This window comes from Aulonocara sp. 'chitande type north' Nkhata Bay, linkage group LG12 (assembly GCF_057382095.1).
Source record: "Aulonocara sp. 'chitande type north' Nkhata Bay isolate Kocher_YH1m ecotype deep benthic linkage group LG12, A_spYH_male_GT1.1, whole genome shotgun sequence".
NCBI lineage: Eukaryota > Metazoa > Chordata > Actinopteri > Cichliformes > Cichlidae > Aulonocara > Aulonocara sp. 'chitande type north' Nkhata Bay.
The window spans coordinates 15,615,475-15,628,667 of NC_141355.1; the positions used below are offsets into that span (position 1 = coordinate 15,615,475).

The following is a 13,193-nucleotide window of genomic DNA, read 5'->3' on the forward strand; positions in this document are numbered from 1 at the left end:
TAACCGTCTAAGGTTTATGATTGTGTCCAAATATAGAATCTACTGCATGTACGTTCATGTATTATATGTATAGTTTATAGTATAGTATTTAGTGTGTCCTTGGTTAATAGTAATGCTACAGTGGATCAGTTTGGTCAGACGGACGAGCTTATCTAATTTACCAAAATCACTTCTGTACTGTTCCTGGGTTCATCCACTCACCAGTCACTTTATTAGGCACACCATTTTAGTACCATTGTCTGCCAAAATATGATTGCAGGAATTTAAACTGCTAAAAATGACTTGTTGGATTATAATCGTTATATGTCATTTTTATGAATGAAAAACTCTGATTGTCATTAATATTATTTTTATAAGAGATCAGACTAAAAGGAGAGAAGAAATTGCAATAAATGATGCCAGAAGGCAGAGATGTAAAGCAGAAAAAAAAAGCAAAAGATGCCTGCAAAACAGGTCATTTCCTTATTTTATATAAAACCCCTTCATAAATTCTGTTCACTACATTTTTAAATAATATAAGTAAACGTTTTAGACATTAAAAAACACATAGGAACATTGGAAATCACTTTTGGCTACTTTCAGTACTGTCTTAATTCTTGAAGGAATAGATTCAACATTCAAAACGGTTCCTCAGAGATTTTGGTCCACATTAACATGATAACGTCACACAATTCCTGCAGACGACTGCACTCATGATGCGAAAGTCCTGTTCTACCATATCCCAAAGGAGCCCTAATGGATTGAGAACTGCTGACTGTGGAGGTCATTTGTGTACAATGAACTCATTGTCATGTCCAAGAAACCAGTTTGGGATGATCTGAGCTTTATGACGTGGTACGTTATTCTGCTGCAAGCAGCCATCAGACAATACACTGCGCTCAAAAAGGGATAGACATGATCAGCAGCAATACTAAGTTAGGCTGTGGCATTTAAATAATGCTGAGTTTGTACTAAGGGCCCCAAAGTGTGCCAGGAATTGTAGCCCAGCTTCCTGTTCTACCCTGACAGGAGTGACTCCTGTTGTGGTCTTTTCTACAGCCCAATTGCTTCTAGGTTCACTGTGTAAAGTATTCAGATGTGCTCTTCTGTATCACATGCTTGTAAAGAGCAGTTGATTGAGCTAGTGTCTGGCCATTCATCTCTGCCTCCTGGCATCAACAAGGGATTTTCACACAGAGAACTGCTGCTCACTAAATAATTGATCTTTTTATGATTATCCTCTATAAACCTTAGAGATGGCTGTGTGGGAAAATTCCTAGCCGATCAGCAGCTTCTGAAATACTCAGACAAGGCTGTCTGGCATTAACAACCATGTTAAACTTAAAGTCACTGAAATCACCTTTCAGTAATAAAGGTTAATGCCAGGTCCTTGTTTTTGGGTGATGCAACAGTGGATCAGCTGGGCCAGACAGTACACCTGACCCAGTTAAACACTTGTGTAATGATTCTGAGTAAAAATCAACAAGCCAATATAGTTGAGAAAACTTAGCTTTTTATTACTATTTTGCAGTGATGTTGCTTTGACAAGACTCAAGAGTAACACGGACTCATCTGTCCATATAAACAGTTAAAATTACTGAATATCCCTGCAATATTACTGTACACTTACTTTGTGTCTGTTATTATGTGTCTGCTCAACAACTCTATTGTCTCGTAACGCTCAACTTATGATATCACCATACTAGGTTTGACGGGTTTCATGTAAAAGCAGTAATTTTAAAAGACTCACCTCAGAGAGCATAAAAAACAATATGATAGAAAGCATTGAGAGTATAAAAAATGTTTGTTTCCGGGACAAACACAGTAAATCTCAGTCCTCTGTAAGACGTTTTGTGTGCGAATGCCTCCTGGAACCACAGGAAGCACTTAAAAAACAAAGAATCTGAGCTGATTTAAAGTGCATAATCTGATCTAAGGCCCGGCAGTTTGTGATCAGTGTACAGTTGGGTGGGCTCATTCGATAGCAAGGAAAGAGAAACAACGAGAACACAAGCAGCTACCCTCGAATTATCCCTTTGGCAAACAGCGGGTTACTAGGCTTCTGAAAGGATTATATAGACGTCCAACCTTTACTAGCAATGTGTTTTACATATGACATTATCTGGGGGGAGGGGGGGGGGGGGTGGAGGAATCGAGGTGGCAGTCTTGGCTTTCACCAGCACACTTTCAAATTATGCTGAGAGTGATGAGTTGATGGCGCAGATTAGAGGGGCAAATGTCAGCAGAATGTCAGGCCTTAATTGCTTGTGTACTGTTTGACAGTGTTTACTCTCACAGGCCAGGTGCACCATATGGAGATCGAAGGATTGGAATTAATCACACAAAATCCTCGGGGAAAGAACAACTCAGAGCAGTGAGGAAGCATTAACTAGGGCGAGGCAATCTTCACTACACGGGATGTGAAGACACAACGCTAGCCTTTTATTAAATATCATTATTATGCCACAGAGGTGATATTGTGTATATAATAGGTATACCAGGTATTTGTTATGTTGGTTGCAGCTACTTTAGTTTTAAATTATTTATTCTCTCTGCCACTGAACTGATGGATCTACCTAAAGAATACACAAAATAAAAACTGGTTGTAGTGAAGCAGTTAAAAGACTCACTATATGTGGCCACATTGGTTGTACTACATAAGGTAAAATATTCTATAAACAAACTGAAATGGTTTTATATAAATCAAAAGAAATAATACAAATCTTTTTTATTCATTTATCAAGCTATAAAACAAATACAAAGATTAAAAAAAACAGTTGCTATTAGCAACCTGGCATTAAGAACCTAGGTAGAAAAATCTATAGGAACAATATTGTAATTTAAAAACAATTATGAAAAACAAAAAAAGGGATCTCATTTTCTTTAAATATATCACGACCTTAAATTCACTACATGTAAGCACAGCAGGACTGGGGCTTTAGCAATTGTCAGTCATCAAAGTCTGGGATGTCATCATAAGAGTATCCCGGGTAGCCCTTTGATGCATAGTAAGCTATCCGTAGGTGGTAAAATCCAGGCAGGAAGACAAGGATCCCGATGATGAGGACAGGCACGGTCCGGTCTGTGTGCTAAAAGAAAGAAAACATTTATTCTCTTAACATGATGACATTGTATGGCCAGTAAAAGGATGTAACAAGAAAAAGTGTGACCTAGAAAATTACTTACAGTGACGCCAAAGTAGCCAGCCAAGAGAAGAGCACCGATGATGATCAACAGCGAGCCGATTAGGAAAAGGATCGTGGCTAGTGCGATGGCTTTATATGGGACCTTGGGTGGGCTCTTCTTGAACTGTAGAGGGGAAATATTTCATTTCAAAAACATTTCTGTGAAACACAAGGTTTCTTGGAAGTGTCCGTTTTTCCTCTTCTGTGTCAAAATCATCAGACTAGAGAGATGTTTTCCATCGAATCAGCTTTAAATAAATTGCCCTATTCTCATAAAAACATGGATGTATAGTACTGTGCAAACATCTCAAGCTAACCCTAATTTTTCTTTTAGTATTTTGCTAGGAAAATGGCAAATAGGTGTAGCAATTTATTGACAGATTCAAAAACACATGGAAATACAGTATATCCCACACTGCTTCAATAATGTTTATTTTCCTTCTCTGAGGAGGCCAATCCATGACTGACAGTGTTCTATTGTGTGTGTTTTTATCCAGGTATGCTTTGACTGCACTGGCAGTGTGTTTGGGATCTCTGCCCGACTGAAAAATGAAGCTGTTGCCAACGATTTCCAGAAGGTAGGGCTGTACCATATCGTGTTGTCTGCAATAATACGTCTATAATTTTTTACATGATATAAAAATGTCAAAATGCAATATCACTAGTGTAGCAAAAGCATGCATTTACATTACAGTAAATGTTCTTGCAATATTGTGCTGGTAATTTTGAAGCTGTCACCTACCCCTACTAGAGGGCATCGCACGGTGGATCAAAATCTGATCATACTTTTCTGTGTTCATGATTTAATTGTGACAAGATTCCAAACACCATTGGCTGAAATGCAGGCCCTAAAAAACTATTTAGTGTCTGTCAAACTGTGTTATCTTTGGCATTTTCACAGATCCAACTAAAGACACATAAAGTTAGGTGCTTTTTGTGACAGCCTGCTCATAACAAAGTACCCAAATACAAGATTTAAAATATGCTAAGTTGCCTGTTATGTGTAGACACAACACTGAGTTAGGTGCCATTTTTAATGCTTCCTTTATTCACAGCTGAAAGTAGCTGAAAAAACAAAAAGACATTTCTCACAAAATGTTCCGGTACAAGGACTGGACCTTAAATGAGTAAAAACGCAGCCAGTTTCCAAAGAATGGTTTTGAAAGACCTTCAGAAAGCCTGGAGAACTACTGTTTGATTCAACTCAACTTTCTGAGAGTGAAATTCTTATAGTGTCAAATTAAAGCAACAGACGCCTCAAGGGGCTTTACATTTTAAGGTAAAGACCCTAGAATAATACAGAGAATACCCCAACAATTAAACGACCCCCTATGAGCAAGCACTTGGCAAAAATGGGAAGGAAAATCTCCCTATTAACAGGAAGAAACGTTGAAAGAATCAGGGTCAGGGAGGGGTAGCCATCTCCTATGACTGGTTGGGATTGAGGGGAGGAAGCCAGGACAAAAGATACAATAAACTGTGGAAGAGATCCGGACATTAATAATAATTCACGATTGAATAGAGTGGTGTACTAAACACATACTGAGTGAAAAGAGGGGGTCGTAACACAGGTGAGAGAACAAGAAATACTTCCAAACTGGGAGCTTGTTCCATAGAAGAGGGGCCTGAAACTGCAAGGCTCTGCCTCCCATTCTACTTTTAAACAGCAAAAGCAAATAAGCCAGCAGTCTTTTTGTTTCAGTCTATGTATTGCTTAGGACCACTTAAAAAATGCCAAGTCTGACTCCTTCAAAGTAGGGTGGCTCAAGACATTTGCACAGTCCTTTAAAAGTGTTGGTTATGCAGTACTTCTTGTGAACATTCACCAAACTTTGATGAGAACATCAAGAGGTTATAAGAATTAATATCACAGGACCCCCCCCCCCCCAACAACCCCAATGACGTCAACAGGGCTACCTTAGCTCGGAAATGACAGCGGCCATCTATTGCTGCAGTACCCCTTTATATTCATACTGTAGTGGTCGAAACCAGTGCACCAACTTTAGTCTATTATCTAAAAATAAAAGCAATGGTAACGTATCCTAGCGTTACACCTTCTGTTTTACCTGTAAATCAATGTAGCCGTCGTCGTCAGTGGCTAACCTGGAATACCTAACTTTGCTGTTAGGGATCCCGTTGGACACAACATTACGAGCGGGCATCTTCTTCAGCGGTTTGCTTTCAGATGAAGCAGAAAAGCAGAAAAGGCCCAACTACTCGACAGGCATCACTCTTAAACCGCAACTGCCAAAATAAAACAATACCGCACTTGGCTTATTCTAGGGCCGCTCCGACGACGTTTTATAAAGAGTTTACAGCGTAGAAGCCTCTGTTTGGGAATATGGTGTTGGACCTTCCGTGTTTTCAGTACGTATACACTCTGCGCCTGCGCAATCTGAAGCGTCATTATTAACTTCCAGAAACTTCGATTTAACGCGTAATTTTAACTTAAACGTTGCATGTGCTGTGTGAGATGAAAAAATAACGTTAAGCTAAATCACAAAAAAGAAAAGTTTTCAGATGTGCTTTAGCGCAATTAACTGTTTTACAATAAAAAGGAAGATTTGCACCACGCCATGTCTGCCACCAGAGGGCGCTGTTGAGTCTTATTAAAATGACCGGGTCACTGCGAGTCACAGACATGACCTTGCGGTGTCGAGATTCATCTCTTTGTGCGGATGTTCATTTCCTGGGATGTTCTGTTCTGTCTTTGTAATCACACTGTGCTTATAGAAGATAACGTTTCTGGCGAGACTGCAGATTTTGATACCATTTCACGTAACAGAAGAAGCTAAGACTAACCCACTCCCTCTGAAGGCCGTTTTAATCACTGAAATACAATCTCCTGTATTTATTTTCATAAATGTACATTAAAACAGGAAATAAATTGACAGTTACATGATGTCTAAAAACAATTAACCAGATCAACAGCTTCTCTTCAAAAAGGACACATTAACGAGTCTCTTAATCCTGAAGTGATAATTGGCACATTTTTGTCTGCTTCAGATGTGGATGAAATCCAGGTGTTTGTATACAAAGTCACCTCTGCCAGTTTATTGCCACCTCCCTGGTTACGCACATCAATAATCCAGTCTGTGAGTGACTGACCATGTAATAAGCAAAAACCCTCAATCCATCTGAAATGACTAATTAAAGCTTCTGTGGTTGTGTACTGTATTTTTATTTTAATTTGTGTTTTTCATACTAGCTCCTTGTATGAGACGGAAGTGCCATGCAGATTTAGGCGGAACTGAGATGCTACCTGACTCATCGGAGGTCTTGCTAGAGTCATGGGCTCTACAGTCAGTTATTAAATGTCTGCAGGATGACAAATAAATAAATAAATAAAGCTCTTTTATCATGAGCAGTAAATCAAATGCATATTCTTATCGCTCGCAGCATCAGTAATACTCTTTAAAGTAAGCCTACACTTTGGCAGAGGATGAGTTTCTGGTGATCATTAGTATGCTGAGTGACCTTGACTGTCTCATCGTTAAGGCCATAATGTTGATCTCTGGGGGTGATTGAAGCCCTAAAATCATTTGGATTTTTTCCTTTTCTTTCCATTGCACACAACACAAATTCTTCTACATCACAGAGCACAGTGCGTTCTCTTGTCTTAAGTTTGTCATTGATATTTACAGATTTCTCAGAGTTTCAGCGAGAAATGATCTTTTCAAATCCACCCCGCCTGCATTTCATCTTCGTTTTAGTGGGATTTAGCAAAATGTATTCTGTCCTCTGGAAACCACTTTAAAATTGCATTACTATTCCAAATTGCAGTGGGCAAATGCAGAGTCATATAAGCGGCCTTCGGAAATAACAGATTGTGCAGACGTTCTTTACTATACCTGTTACTGAGGGCAAACTTTGCCCTTTGCTTTATCACTCATTCCAGTTTCCTAACTCATACCTCACTGGGCTCTGTGATTGCATGTTGACTCTGCTCATCAGCTGACGCCACGGCTGCGTCACTGGATTGTCTTCCTTTGTGTGCCAAATAACGCCGCTCTTATCTGTTCGGTCTCCTTATTTGGAGGTTCAATAGCTACAATCAAGGTCACTGCACAAGCCGCTTAGCCTCCCCCTCAGTGTGAATTTAGAAACACGGCATTCAATTTATCTGCTCTGCAGCCTTGAGACAATCTACAAGACCAGATAAATCTGCAGTTATTTTACATTCATAAATTCAAAATAAATGGGCTCCAAATGGTACCACTGATGGAATAATCTATCTGTAAGTAACTCTGCTGCCCCTAACATTTGTGTTCAGACATTACTTCATCTATTGTCTTTTTTTTCATCCCATGGGGGTTTAGAATTTCAATAGGATCTTCTTGTAAACTATTGGTGGCTGTGGCTACAATGTAGCTTGCCATCACCAGTGTGTGAATGTGTGCGTGAATGGGTGGATGACTGGATATGTAAAGCGCTTTGGGGTCCTTAGGGACTAGTAAAGCGCTATATAAATACAGGCCATTTACCATTTACCAAAGTGTTTGAGACCATAAATAAGAATTCTGTCTAATGACACGTGGAGTTGTAATTAATTAATCAGATGACTGGGTAAGCTGTCACCAGTCAAAGACGGGAAGAGAGTGCGTTGTCATGTTAGATAATCCCTGCCACTACACCATGATGCCTGCACAGAAGCACATCAGAACAGCTGAGCACACTGAGCCCCCAAGGTGTGTGTGTGTGTGTGTGTGTGTGTGTGTGTGTGTGTGTGTGTGTGTGTGTGTGTGTGTGTGTGTGTGTGTGTGTGCACGTGTGTGTGTGAAGACGGCCACAGCCAACTCTCTTATAACCCCCCGAGTACGACTCTGAACAGTATAAGAGAACAGCATTTAGGCCATAATTAGAGTCCTGTTCATAGTGGAGTTCTGTCTGCTGAGATAATTAGGTCTGTCTTCATTACAGCAATTGCAGATAGAACCACGAATGGAGCCCAATAAAAGCCTCGACCATTATACCACTTGAGCATCATGCAATCTGCCTGTGGCTTTGCCTTATTACTTTTAAACCCACCGGGTTTCAGAAATGATCAAATGCGCCAGGTTGCAGTTTTCACTTATCTGGAGGAATCTCTCGAGAAGAGGAACGCCTCTTGTGAGCCCTTGACTTTTCCTTCAGTGCCACCACGACGTTACTGAAAAGCCATAAACTGTACAAACTTTAGTAACTCCTGAACTTTTTAAGAGTTTGCCCAATGATGTGGTTAACTTCTAAGACCTGTCACAACAACAAAGCAAGTCATGAAGGTGGTGACTATGTTAAATATTGAACTTAACATTGCAGTGCCTATAGCGGCTTGCTTCTGCTAGACAGCTTCAGCATTTCAATCAAAGTATAGTGAACAGCAGGCATGGCTTTAAACCTGTCTTTTTTTAATGCTCCTTGTGTGGATTGAGTAAAAGCCTTCTTTAAACAGACACCCCGAAGTCATTTAAAATTCCTGCAGCCACACTTCATCGTCCTAATTAGAATAACACTAAAAAATCACTTTTTAATTACTTTCTTTTGTGCGTCACCGAGGAAAGATACTGCCTTATTCTGACGGCTGTGAATGCATTACTGTATCGGTTTCATGGAACTGATTGGGCACAATTAAATACAAAAGGATCTGTCAGCTTTGAGTGAATCACAGAATTGTCACTTGGCGCTGAACACTAGGAGCTCATGTAAAATTTATGCCAAGCGGTAATGAAGTGATGGATGCTTCCTTGCTCACATCATCGCAGGTGCTGTATGTCACACAGGATGGTTGCAGGAGGACGCGGTGATGACTCTTGTATTTCTGACCACAGCCACTGATGGGTTTTTTTCCTCCTTTTTTGCTCTTCAATCTGCATTTCAGGTGTGAGCCTGAGGTTAGTTGTGTGCGTGGGAGGACAGCAGACTACTGCAGCACACTTGGTATAAGGAGCTTCATCAGCCTGATGACAGAATCTATCACCTTTATTTCACATTGCCATCTCCCCTTTTTCCCCCCTTCAGCTTATAACAAAAAAAAGAACAGTTGCCTCGAGAACATGACACACGACACGCAAAGTAGCGGCTTCGATCTTCAAATTTGCCTGCTTTGCATGCCAAGCATTTCACATTAGTCACAGAGTAATGTCAGCAGTGTGCATTTAACAGCTTCGATGATTGAAATCCGGGAGCTGGTTTTGTCAAAGTCATAAGCACAGGAGAGAAAATCTCTTGATATGCAATTAAGGCGAATGTCACTGTAAATGCCAACATTAGTATGAATGCTAGAGTCAGGTTTCTTGCCTCCATGACAGGAAATGTGTCTTCCAGTGCAGAGATATTGATTTCAGTTTCTTTCAAACTCAGCAGCCCACCTCACTGCATGGGCGGCACAGACAGGTAATTACTTTTCCAGCAGATAGCACGATAGGGCCTAACAGGATGCAAATACACACACCTTTCGCTGATTTGAATGCACTCTTGGGGAGTTCAGAGGTCTGGTTGCGATTTTTGCTTTTGGCAAGATGAAGTAGACGTGCTCGCCGGATATACCGGCAGGTAAAAAAAAAAAAGGAAAAAGAAAAGATGAGGCATTGTGAGCTGAAAGTCTCATCATTGATTGAACACACAAGCTGACTTTAACTGCCCAAATGTTTACTTCGGCTTAAAATCTCTCACTTAAAACAGGCAGCAGCCTGTAAAGCCTTCATATCTGAAACCAGTTTGAAAAACAACAAATACTCCAACTGGCTAAACCTGGATTTGTCCACAGTGGGAAGAAAAGAATCAATCCCCCACCCCAACAAAAAAATCAATGTACCGTGTTTATCCATGTGTAGCTAAATGTGTGTATGTGTGTGCTTGTTTCTGTCTCATCTCTTCCTCATAGCTTAATTGAAAAAAGGGAAAAATGCACAGCCACTGAATAATCACAATCCCTGCTGAAATGGCAATGCTTTATAAATTACAATCATCTGTCGCTGCTCAGACATTAACAAATGAGTATCGACTGAGTGTGCAACAGATGGACCGAGGGTCTTATAGACTATACTGTATGCCGCAAATGTCAGCTATAGGTGCGTTTGTTGCTCATCACGCTTTCATAATGCAGTGTGTTGTGTTTAAACGCGCAGGAGGATTAGTCCTGTTAGTGGTAATGGTGTTAATATTTGAAGCCACAGCTTGGAGCAATTACAGTCTAATTATTTTTTAGGGGGTATCCGTAAAATTAGTGTGTAGTTAATGAGCAGCAAAGAAGAAGAAAAAAGAAAGCTGGAGCAGGGTGGGTAATAGCAGATATTTAGAAATAACTCACAGTGTAAATAAAGTACTTACTTAGTAACTACAGGCTACTGTGTTATTGCTGCAGATGTACTGTTACTGGATGTTAGGGTGTGATTCCTGCACCAAAGTTTTTAAATATAGAAGGCAGCTGCTTTCATTTTGCTGATGGGGAACAAAGTGTTATCAGGCAAAGCCCGTGAATAATTGTGTACCTTGTTTACCACCCATAAAATGTAATTTATATTTTAAATCATGCTCTGCAAGAGACTGGTGACCTGTCCAGGGTGTACCCTTGTGCCCTATAATAGCCCGAGGTTCCCCGCAACCCTAAACTGGATAAGCAGAAGCGAATGTATGGATGGATGGAGTCATAAGAGAATGTATGTTTGGTTATATCAAATTACAAATAAATATAAAAGGAAGTTGGACTTAAAAAGAGAGTGTCATTCCAGATGTGATAATAACAAATGTGAGTTTAAGAAGGAGCTTGATACAAGTGTGTTTAAAATGTGTGTAAAAAAAACTCATTTATGATGGTGCAAGTCTTGGAGATGTGGAGATGTGTAAAAGAAGACGCCTTTTCATTAAGAACACAACTGTTTCTGGTCAGAAACATGAACATGTGTATTTTAGGCTATAGAGTTATTTCTTGGCTGTAATCAAAAGTGTTACACAGATTTTTAAATAAAACTAGACATCACCTTTACTTTTATCTCTGGGATCAAAAACACTTTAAACATCTGCAACACACGAACATTCCTTCACTGGGGGGGGGGGGGGGGGGGGGAGGAGTAAAAGTTTGGTACGGACTCCTGAAGACTGAAAGTACACTTACATAACCTTACAAAAATAGTAAATAGTAAAAGTCTTTGAGCATTTCCACACACACTGTATTCTCGTACAGTTTAACAGCTGGAAAGGTGGGTGACACCGGTTAATGACAGATTTCTGAATGACACAGACCGGTTGTGATGACGCACAAAGAGTGATGCTGAGCCATAGTGAGGTGATGTGAGGATGGATGGCTGGGTGGTGGTAAGGAGGGGGTGGGGCTGGGAGAGTTGGGTTGAGGGGGGGTAGATACGGGCGACAGTGGTTTCGAAAAGAAAGCAGTGAGAGATTTGGTTGGCTACTCGTCATCATCTGAAGAGACTTGGAGCACCTGAAGCTTCGGGTGTCTGCTCCGGCAGATATGAGGGCTCTCCACGGCGAGCGCACTTGGCTCTCCCTTCGCCGCCTCCTAGCGCGTCTCGGCAATCACTGCCGTGCCCAAATGTGGCTCTGTCCAAGCATCGGGATGTGAAAAATCAAAGTTGGGTGAGTCCCAGAACAATTCATTTGAAGTATTTAACAGAAGCATTTTTGAATTGATAGTTTATTTTATTGATAAAAAACTATTTTTTCTTAATTGAATTTGCTGAAAGCGCTGATGCATAAGTGTGCATAAGTAGCCAAATAGCGTTGATTTATTCTTTGTGTTTAATGGGGCTAAATGTCTGGAGCAAACTGGTGAAGTGGTTAAAATACACATGATTTAAGACAACTGTATCCCTCCGAACAGCCATAAGGCACGATCGCGCTGTTATGCTTGATTTATGTAATGCTGTTTTTTGTTGTTTTTACACCCTCCCGTTTTTTAAAACCTCAAATCTGAAGGAAAACTGCGAACAGATCATTTGAATATGAAGAACTGTTTTAAATGTAGCTATAAGGTTTCGGAAGAAAAAGCCAGCCAGCTCCCATGCGTCTCAGGCATGTCTCTGTCAGTTTACTGAGGTGGATGTGACTTTATGTCAGGTGTAGTCCTGCACAGTGGCCTCATCTTATAGAGCTGGGAATTACTCCGCACACCGGTGAAGAGGTTGAGATTGCATCTGAGTCACAATCGCTGTTTACTCCTGGCCAATTAAAGTAACAGCAGACACAGAGAAGCCAGGGTTGCTCAAGCTTTCCTCAACAATATTGCGGATACCTCAGAAGCAGCTGCACATCAGCCATTGTTCTATGGACGCCAAGAAGACAAAGCCTATATTTGGAGCCTATTCTGCAGAGGAGAAAGATGCTTGTATCAGGAGGGACCTTCTGAAAAAGGCAGCTAACAAAATGTAACCGAGCAAGACAGGTAACTTCCAGCTACTTCAGTATGGAGCTGCACACTGTTTTCAGCCACCCTGCAGCATATGTCCTCTTTCACTTTGCAACTCCCTCCGTACAGAGGCATTATAATGAATATTAAACCAATCAGTGCTGGAAGAAAACCTCTCTGCTGGGTCTACAGAGCCAAACGAAATCCCATGGCGTAGTGAAATCAACAGGTCTTTTTAACAGAATCTAGAAGTAAGCATGTCACTTTTAATTTATCTTAGAAGGAGTTTTAATCATGAGTTTAAGTCTTGTGATTGTAATGTACGAGCCGGGTGGATTAATCAAATTAGGTTTGTTAGGGAGTTTGACAATCCTTTCCATGCAATTTGGTCAGCTGTCAAGAAAAAGGTTTTTCTTCTCGTTGGAACAGATTTTCTTTGATATAAATGCACAGTGATTGGTAGCCTCTAAATCCTTAATGTGAGACACACTGAGCAGATACCGATACATCTGTTTTATTTATATAGTATAGAGTAAGCATTTGGCGACTGTGGGAAGGAAAAACTACCTTCTGACAGAAAGAAACTTCCAGCAGAACCAGGCGCAGGGAGGGGCAACTATCTGCCACGATCAGTTGGCGGTGAGAGGAGTGAGATAGGACAAAAGACACACTCTATAAGACAGGCA

The 13,193-nt window shown here is 40.6% G+C and overlaps 2 protein-coding genes across 3 annotated transcripts in view; one reads left to right on the forward strand and one right to left on the reverse strand.

Annotated features, from left to right (window-relative positions):
• The window catches only part of adra1aa (adrenoceptor alpha 1Aa), a 42,664-nt gene that overhangs the window by 192 nt on the left and 29,279 nt on the right, over positions 1–13,193 (forward strand). Inside the window, exon 2 of one of the 2 annotated variants that reach the window (XM_086313802.1) lies at positions 3,662–3,742. The gene's annotated coding sequence lies outside the window, so the exon portion shown is untranslated. Of the gene's footprint in view, positions 1–3,661; positions 3,743–11,528; positions 11,739–13,193 lie in introns of those variants that run through there. The other variant, XM_086313801.1, reaches the window with a different exon arrangement.
• Positions 2,693–5,557, reverse strand: tmem230b (transmembrane protein 230b). The gene is made up of 3 exons (XM_086313804.1): positions 5,231–5,557; positions 3,166–3,288; positions 2,693–3,068 (listed from the first exon to the last, which is right to left on the reverse strand). Exons 1-3 carry the CDS (start codon positions 5,324–5,326, stop codon positions 2,928–2,930), a joined length of 360 nt encoding a protein of 119 aa, XP_086169930.1. The 5' UTR covers positions 5,327–5,557; the 3' UTR covers positions 2,693–2,927.

Bases quoted from the DNA above. Each gene is read 5' to 3' on its own strand.
- tmem230b (XM_086313804.1), bottom strand. From the start codon at position 5,326: ATGCCCGCTCGTAATGTTGTGTCCAACGGGATCCCTAACAGCAAAGTT. The intron at 3,289-5,230 runs GTAAAACAGAAG...TCCCCTCTACAG, and splicing joins ACGGCTACATTGATTTACAG to TTCAAGAAGAGCCCACCCAA. The intron at 3,069-3,165 runs GTAAGTAATTTT...TCTTTCTTTTAG, and splicing joins CTGGCTACTTTGGCGTCACT to CACACAGACCGGACCGTGCC.